This window comes from Propithecus coquereli, unplaced genomic scaffold (assembly GCF_000956105.1).
Source record: "Propithecus coquereli isolate 6110/MARCELLA unplaced genomic scaffold, Pcoq_1.0 Scaffold291, whole genome shotgun sequence".
Lineage (NCBI taxonomy): Eukaryota > Metazoa > Chordata > Mammalia > Primates > Indriidae > Propithecus > Propithecus coquereli.
In genome coordinates, this window is record NW_012148519.1 from 496,692 (window position 1) to 506,177 (window position 9,486).

Sequence of the window (9,486 nt, forward strand, 5' to 3'; positions counted from 1 at the left end):
TCATGTTGAAATGTTGTGTGGCAACATTCCTCTGCTGCATGGCCATATATTTCTGGTGAGCTTTATTCTTTTTGCTAATATATTGCATAATATATTAATGGTAGAAATTAATCTTCAGAGGAATGAATATCATAATCATTTTCTACCTGGAAAAGTTGCCTTTTGAGATAACTCAACTGAGTTATGAATTGTTCCATAAAAAGGTAAATTTCACTTTTTGACCAGAGCACAATATTTATAAATATCGATGTAAAAACAACTAAGTACTTAAAAGCTTACGATATTCCATTTTTCTGATATAAATATTTCCTCTTTCTAAAAATATTGAGGCTGGGAAAGAGGCACACCAAATTTTGCTGGAATGGCTGAAGTTGTAGTGATATGCTGGAGCTGGCTCATACCTGTTCCCAAAGGCAAAATGTTAATTTTTCAGGGATGTCGTGAGCCTGCTGATGTCACATAGTCAGCTTGAAATTGACGATGGTGAGAATATTTACCAAGAAATCAGCATTTAGATTAATGGTCCACTTCATATTACTCTTTGTTAAAGAATCACAGATTCTTAAACTCTTCATAAAAAGAAATGTAGTACAGTCACGTTTCATTGCATTTCCAAGTGTGGACAAAGAAGGAAATATCAACAATCCTCTTTGGGCTTAGTGAAGAAAACATACTTGTGAGTTTTTAACAATCAAATTTCCATGCATATGAATAGCAAGGTAAGAAGAGTATTAATTAATATAACCAATCAGAATCAGACTTTTCAGAAGGTCCTTTCAAAAAATATAGCAACAACTCTGAAGCTAGTTCTCTTTAAAGGCTCTGCTGTTAGAATAATACTTGTCTGATCAGAACAGTCGTTCCTTTTCTGAGACTGCAGGGACAAAGGCGATATTTTATCTTTATTACTTCTTAGACTGAGGTCTTCCTATTAGTTGGAAAGCCTCAGAATGTACAGATGTTTATTTGCCCTGGAGGCCAGGCAGAGCAGAAGATTGTAAAAAATGGTTGGCTCAGCTGTGCTGGGATTGATCCCAAACACAATGTTTCTCTCCAGGCCTGAAAATCGACGGACACTGTCCAACATGGCATCGGTAAAAGTGGATTCATCATCCATCTGAGAAAATTTTCTCTTCCTCATTTCTTTCAAAAACTTATCTTTATATCTGTCCATTTCACTTGCTGTGCTGAAAAGCACGACAATATCTTTGGGAGAGTAACCATTCCTCAAGAGAAAGTGGCACTGATCTGCTACATAGATGGTCATCTCCTCCAAGTCCAGGTCTTTAACCGTTACATTGCCTGCAACACCTGCAACCCATTTAGCTTCATGGCACATGGCCAGATACTCAGAGGGGAGGTTATGTGGAGGATTTTCTCTGATGACCTGCATTATTTCTTGTAGGTACCTGGCTATTTCATCTGCATTGCGGACCACTCTGGTGAGCTGTTCTCTTGGATACTGGTGTGAGAAAGGGGGGAGGCCACTGCGACACACGTGGCTGGTCTGGAAGTAGTCCAGAAAGATCCAGAGGATTCTTGGGCAATCCTCAGCTTTCTGAGTGATGGTTTTTGCCTTCCCGTACCAGTCTCCATCTTCAATGCGGAAATTCTGAGCTTCATCAATGATGATGTGTTGAATATGTTCAAAGTTATCTCTCATGAAGGTTTTCCGGGTCACTGCTTGGCAGATCTTCTTATTACTGTAAAAATTAAAATGACACACTCAGGTTTCTCTAACTAAAAAAAAAAGGAGAAAATTACTCTATCGTGCCCACCTGAACAGTCTGTTGCCACAGATCAACTTACCACCTAATTTTCAAGGAACAAGGTGACTTAGAAGAGAAAATAAAACCCAGACTAAATAACACTTAGAGACATAAAGTCCAACTGCTTACCTGACAAAGTTTCTCAATGGCTGGTTCTCACAAATGTAGAGAATTCTATCTGCCCCACAGCGAAACACATTGCTGATCTTCTCCATGATCTTCATGGCCATGATTGTCTTCCCTGAGCCAGGCAAGCCATGGACAAACAACTCTCTGTTCTTGCACAGGTTTTTAGAGAATAGCTCATACTGTTGAGCTGTGAGCAGATTTAGAACCTCACAGCCAAGTTGGTCACTCAGGAAAGACCTGAAGCCGAGCAGGACAATCACGAGGGCCTGCAGCAAGCCTTGCACCTGCTGGGTGTCTGCCAGGCTATAGGACCTGGGGTAATGTATCGGAGAGACTGCACCCTCCAAGCACTCTGCGCTGCTCTCAGGACTCAGGCAGAGGACCTTGGCCATGACACACACCTTCCCGGTGTAGCCCCCCATGTTCACCAGCTTCTGCTTCAAAGTAAAGGCTGTGCGGGTGCAGTATTCCTGCCCCCCTGCCTCCTGCTCCCTGAGAATGGTGTAGAGAATGGGGGCGCTGTTCTGTGCTATGAGCAGAGCATCACAGATGACTCCTTCCTTCTCTTGCAAGCTCAGGTCCACAGCCCAGCTTCTGGAGAAGATCAAAATTCCCTGGGAGAAAGGATGCATTTGACTATTTATTAACTCCTCCAGCCCTTCATGCTCTGAGGATAGCTCCTTCCAGAGGGATTCGGGAGTGTATCTCAAATGATCTGATGCCACTAGATGTGTAAAAAATAGAAAAGAGTTCAAAAATGTGTGCATTATTTTGTATGAATCACATCTTACATTTAAAAGGGACAGACAGTAAAGCCCCCCAGATAATTGTGCAATTTAGGAGAAATTCCCTCTGGTGCACCATTTTTTTGTTTTTTATTTTATTTTTATTTATTTATTTTTTTTGAGACGGAGTCTTACTCTGTTGCCCTGGCTAGAGTGAGTGCCGTGGCATTAGCCTAGCTCACAGCAACCTCAAACTCCTGGGCTCAGGTGATCCTCCTGCCTCAGCCTCCCGAGTAGCTGGGACTACAGGCATGCGCCATCATGCCCAGCTAATTTTTTCTATATATTTTTAGTTGTCCAGATAATTTCTTTTTTTTGTTAGTAGAGACGGAGTCTCGCTCTTGCTCAGGCTGGTCTCGAACTCCTGAGCTCAAACAATCCGCCTGCCTCGGCTTCCCAGAGTGCTAGGATTACAGGCGTGAGCCACTGCACCCAGCTTGGTGCACCTCTCTTTAACACACACCCTACAAATGTGGTAAACTGAATGACGTTGCCCTTCTAATGTATCTCATGGAGAGTAGAGTGTGTCAACTAAAATGGAATTTATTGAGCCTGAGAAAGTGAAAACCATGTATGTACTGGATTATGCTTGTACCTCATATTCTTATTGTGAAATGTCAAACAACCATTCTCGTAAGCTAATAACTACAAAGATCTCAGGTAAGTAAGAAAACTATTTGGTTGAAAATGGGCCTAAGGCAGACATAATATATTAATTATCAGGCGCTTAATAAATGTCTAGAGATTATAGGATATTTGCATATTATGTTCTACTGTTAGATCACACATTTAATATTTTCAGTGTGTGAAGTTATTCAAGTCATTTTCCTCATCTAGAAATCTAGGTTTCCTTTTCTAAGTACGAACTCCTGGACAGAATCTTGCTAAAAAAATATCTGAGCAGCAGGGAAACAGGTTACCTAACACTGTCCGTGGTCTTGAATGATTATTTTACGCTTCCTCTGGGCCACTGGTGACTCGTCCCCTCTAGCCCCTTCAAGAGAAATTACTTGTGGTTTCTCTGTGTTTTTATATTCTACCAGGTGAACATTTTTATTCTTTTTACGGATATGATTCTTCCATCTCTGAAAAGCTGAACAGTAGTGGTCAAGTATTCCACAGTGCCCCCTTGTTTGCCTACACTTGTACTAGACGAGTGGTTTCCAAACCCAGCAGAACATCAGAAGAACTGGAGAAGCTTGCTCAAATGCACATGTCCAGGCCTCATCCCTGGAAATTACATGTTTGTAAGTTCTTCGTGGGGACCTGGACAACTGCATGTTTAACTACCTCCTACAGTATTTCTGATAAACAGTTAGATTTGGCAACCACTAAGCTATTTCTAAGGGTACCTGAAACTCATCCCCAGGAGGCTTGTGGCACTGTCACTTGATACACTTGGATTTGAAGAACACAGTCTTTCACGGATTTGTTTTTAACCAACTGTATTAAATCATCTCCCTTTCTCCTAATGTAAAAACTGGCAGTTAGTACCTGGAAACAAATGTCGTTGAAGATCTGCTTTATGTTCCAGACCTTTCTTAGAATACACCGGTCTGCAAAATGAAGGTCTGTGGGATAGGCTCAGCTGAGATTCAAAAGCCTCGGCCAACTCTGAAAGTAACTCTGAAAGAAAGAACAGTTTACCCTGTAGGATTTCATCCCCCACCACCGGAATAGGCCATTGAAAGCTGTGCCTAAATTTCACTTCACATGGTACAATCAGGCCCCAAAGTCAGACACTTCACCCTTCCTTGACCCAATGTCAAGCTTCCCAAAGATCCACCATTAAAAAGCCCATCTTTTAAATCTTGAATGGTGTTTTCCTATTCAAAATAATGCTCTCTCTTCCATATTTGAATAGCTCTTTCCTGGAACTGTAGTGACACTTAAAACACTCTGTTTTTAAATTCTAATCATCATGTATTTTATATTCCTGCTCATGCACCTCCACTAACCACAACCAAACAAAACTCACCCAACTCTGGCTCTTGTCTTCCAGAGTTGATCTCATGCTAAACTGAGGTACAGGGTAATTGTTACTATGAGGGTCTAGCAAATTTCAATTAGAGGATTTTAATAAAGGAATCCACTTCCAAATTTCCCTTTCCTAATTCTTTTGTGGGAAATCACCATTCACAAAATATCCGATTTTGGCTTTTTCTCACCCAATAAAACCTTCCCATATATGAAAAACATGGACATTTAAAGAAAGTAAATTTGAGTGGGTGTGAGGAGCTCAGAGTTGCAGAGAATGTAGGACATGAAGATGCTGAGGAGGAAGGAGGAAAGGGAGGGAGGCGCTTGCTCCCCCTTACCTGGATTGGGATCTATCATCATGCCTACCCACTCCTTGGCTGTCAGGCTGCAGATGTGCATGTCCTTCACCATCCATGATTTGGGATCTTCTGAGAACACTGGACAGCAGAATGGCTCCACTTTAACCACACAGAGATAACCATACAACTCTTCATCCTTAAACACATCTATGATTTTTATGGTGCACTCCAGCCTTGGTTTGGAAGAGCAAAAGTGGACAACGGGCATCTTGGAAATTGCTGTTGCTATTACACTTTCCAAAGAGTTTCGGTCAACATTTTCTTTTGGACATCCCAGGACTTCTCTACTCTTATCATGCACTCCAATAAAAAGATAGCCTCCCTTGCTGTTTGAAAATGCTGAGACGTACTCTGGAATTATCTTTTTCACATATTTTTGGGTGTTTTTTGTACCAAACTGTTTAAACTCTATGGATTGAGATTCAGTAAATGGCAGGATTTCACCATATTTAAGCCTGTTCATTTGGAAAACTTTGTATGCAGGATTTGATTCAGAGGTGCTCTGATGGTCAGCTTTGGGAATTTTACTAGGGGGAGATCCTTCATTAATCAAACTACATTTTGCATCTTTTTTCTTGGTCTTGAGGAGATGGAATGCCTGTCTTGAATCCATGGGAAGTGCAGAGGTGCCAGATCTATAGTGTAGTGAAGAACTCAGGCTGCAAATGCGGGGCCTCACAGAACTGTCTTCACTGCTCCAGGACTTAACAAAAATGTAAAAATGCTCGTCTTGCTGCTTGATCTCAAAGAAAGTCTCAAAGTCTGAAAACTCAATAAGGTTTCTCAAAGACTGTTCTAAATCTTGTCCCAGCTCCACAGGACACTCATCATTGTTTTCCATTTTCATCCAAATCACTCCTCCTCCTGAGTTTAATAAAGCACACACAGCCTCTGTAAACCTTGCCTTCTCTTGTTTCTGAGTTGTATTCAGCTTTCTTCTGTTTCCTTCTCCAAGAGTCACTTTTCCTACATTGATGACCAAGTCTGGGCAAAATCGTTCCACCAACGGGTAGCAGTTATTTGTCTCCATGTTGACCCTACGGATGAAACTATTAGAACATTTGTTTCACTTTGAGTAAGAAATTAATTGTTCCATGCATGCAGTTCATTTATTAGAAAATCTTTAATGTGTGTCAAATATGTACTGGGAGAAGCCAATGGACTAGTCAGCAAGACAGGAAATAGTCCCTTCCCTTTAGGAGCTGTCTGGCAGGAAAGGGGGCTATGAAATCAGCATTTATCATCATGTGTTATATGGACTATAAGAGGAGAAACACATTAAAGGAGTATCTGAATTAATCTGGAGACAACAGTTCAATAAGACTTCTAGGAGGGAGTAACATTTAAGCCAGGGACCTATAGGATGCTTTGGAGTTGGCCTGGTGAAGTCATCAGCACTGAAGCACATGAGTGGTCGGATCACCTGAGGGGGATGTGTGCACCATGGCATGAAAATACGTCTGTTTAGGACAAATTTCCAATGAATGTCAACATAGGGAATGAGTAAAAGGAGAAAACATCAAACAGGAGACTGCGGAGAGGACTGAGTGTGAAAAACCAAAGAGGAAGGATAAAACCAAGGGAATATGGTATTAAGGAAGCCCAAACAAGGTCACCTGCTGAACTTTTATGGTATCTAGTACTGCTGACAGGTGCAGCTTGGTGATGACTGGAAAGTGTTATTAGGTTTAGCAAAATTGAGATAATTGGTGAGTTTGAAAAATGCTGTTCCGACACCCGGGGAGTAGGGGATAGGAGGCAACATACCAGGGGCTAAGGTCTTGGACACTAGAGTCAACAAAGACGGCCTGAATTCCAGTTGTCATTTAATAGTGTTATGCTATTAGCCTAAATGTTTCCTCTTTTTAACTCTGTTTTCTTATCTATAAGATATGGTGCATGTACCTTTTTTAAAATTTCAGAATATTACCGGGGTACAAATGTTTAGGTTACGTATGCTGTATTTGCACCGCCCAAGTTAGAGCTACAAGTGTACCCATCCCCCAGACAGTGTGAACCGCACCCATTAGGTGTGAATTCACTCATCTCCTCCTCCCCTCTCCCACCTGCCCAACACCCGATGAATGTTACTTCCATATGTGGTGCATCTACCTTAATATGACTGTTATTATGAGGATTAATTAAGATAATTCACATCAACCATTTAACGCTATGCTTTGTTCAGTAAAGTAACCTGTATTATTGTCATCCTTTTGCAATGTGTTGGAGAATGAATGGGAGGTAAGGAAATAACATTATTGAGTCTGTACAACTTGTTGATATATCAAGCTATGAAAGAGGAGAAGTACAGTGATATGTAGCTGCAGGAAGAGAGGAAGTTGAAGAATTTTTTTGAGCTGGGAAAGGCTTGAAAATATTTCACATGCATGGGAAGGATCCAGTAGGGAAGTGAAAATTTTAAGATTTAGAAGGAAGATGGGATGATTGAAAAATACTGAAGGCCCTGAAAAGAGAGGTAGGGAAGGAATGTGATCCAGAATGTGGAAGAAAATCAGGAGGAGGGGAAAAGAAATTAATTGGCATGGGTCAAGGTAGGTTTGTCAAGGTAGGTGGGAGGAAGTTGACTAAGCACACTCTGATGCCTGCTCTTTTCCCTTTGAAGTAGGAAACAAAGCCATCTCGAGACAGAGGCAGTTGGTGCAAAGGCGGAAGGACAAAAACATTTTAATAGAGTGGAACAGACTCGCCCATATCTCTCAGCCCAAGAGTCTGAGCCTTCATGACAGGTGCATCAACCTACATCTCATAGCAGATGGTGAGGGGGCCCAGTTTCAGCTTCTAGTCCCTCCTGTTGCAGCTGAAGAACTACTCCACATGTTCAGGGACCTGCAGGGTGATACACACCTGCCTGAGCAAGTGAGATGGGCCCACCAGCCTCCTTCCCAGAGCACATCCTGAAGGGGCCGAATCTCAACTCCAGCCCCTCTTGCTGCAGTTGATAGCCTGCCTTTGCATAGATCTGCTGGGAGGCATGCCCATTTGGGCCACTGGGACAATCTTCTAGATGCAGATCCCTGGCCAGCATTCTTACACAGACCCAGAACCCTCCTTGGGTCTTCACTGGGTCCAGAGGTGGCCAGAAAGCCACATCAAGCTCAGAGTCTTCTTGAGGCTCATGGCAAGCCTGGGCTTACCATGTCCTCTAGGGCTGAGATGGCTACAGTGGCCATAGGCTCAAGGGACATGAGAGTTGGCTTAGAATCCCTGAAAGGCACTCTGAAGAAGGACTGTTACAAACCAAACCAGACTGCGAAGACTAAAATAAATACCTAATCCATCAAGGCACAGATTGGCAGCAATAAATTCCCTCAGCACTTGCACAAACATCAAGAACATTCAGGGAAATATGACCTCACCAAACAGACAAAATAAGGCACCAGAAACCAACCCTAAAGTTATAAAGATGTGTGATCTCTCAGACATAGAATTCAAAATAGCTGTTTTAAGGAAGAGCAACAAACTTCAATAAAACATAGAATACCAACTCAGAAATTTATCAGAGAAGTTTAACAGAGATTGAAATAATTTTTTAAATTCAAAGAATTCTGGAGCTGAAAAATATGATGAATGAAATGAAAAATGCAACAGAGAGCACTGACAGCAGAATTGATCAAACAGAAGAAAGAACCAGTGAGCTCAAAGACAGACTATTTAAAAACACACAGAGAAGAAAACAGTAAAAAAAATGAAAAGGAATGAACAAAGCATATGGGAACTATGGTACAACATAAAAAGAACAAATATTCAGGTAATCAGACAGAGTTAAAGAGGGAACTGAGAAAGACAAAGGGGTAGAAAGTTTATTCAAAGAAATAATAACAGAAAATTTCCCAAAGCTGGAGAAGGATATAAATATCCAGGTACAGGGAGAGCAAAAGCCACCAATCAGATTCAATCCAAATAAGAACACCCCAAGACATATTTTAATCAAACTCACAAAGGTGAAAGACAAAGAGAGGATCCTGAAAGCAGTGAGAGAAAGAAGCAAATAACATATTAGGGAGCTCCAAGATGCCTGGCAGTAGACTTCTTAGCAGAAGCTGAAGGGAAAAAATGCCAACCAAGAATACTATACCCATCAAAGTTATCTTTCAAGAAAAGGAAGGAGATATAAAGACTTTCCTGACAATTAAAGTGAGGGAATTTATTGCTACCAGATCTGTCCCACAAGAGATGCTTAAAGGAGGTCTTTAAACCAAAAGAAAAGGACACTAATGCATTTATTATACTAATATGGTAATTGTGATATGTAAATCACTTACATCTTTTGTAAGAAGACTAAAAGACAAAACTATTAGAGATGATAATAACTACAACAGTTAAGAGATAGGTAATATAAAAAATGTAAACTGTGACATCAAAAATTCAAAATGTTGGGGGAGAAGGGAGTTAATGTGTATAGAGGTTTTAAAAATTTGTTTCCTTTTCATTTTTGTGATTAAA

General features: G+C 41.0%; 1 protein-coding gene across 1 annotated transcript in view; it reads right to left on the bottom strand.

The window, feature by feature from the left end:
• Positions 1 to 931: 931 nt before the first annotated feature.
• The window catches only part of LOC105813826 (schlafen family member 13-like), a 10,698-nt gene continuing 2,143 nt past the window's right edge, over positions 932 to 9,486 (bottom strand). Inside the window, exons 2-5 of the mRNA XM_012648627.1 lie at positions 5,002 to 6,071; positions 4,178 to 4,309; positions 1,899 to 2,622; positions 932 to 1,703 (exon numbers count right to left, since the gene is read on the bottom strand). Coding sequence (XP_012504081.1) covers positions 932 to 1,703; positions 1,899 to 2,622; positions 4,178 to 4,309; positions 5,002 to 6,052 — 2,679 coding nt within the window. The 5' untranslated portion in view covers positions 6,053 to 6,071. The remainder of the gene's footprint in view (positions 1,704 to 1,898; positions 2,623 to 4,177; positions 4,310 to 5,001; positions 6,072 to 9,486) is intronic.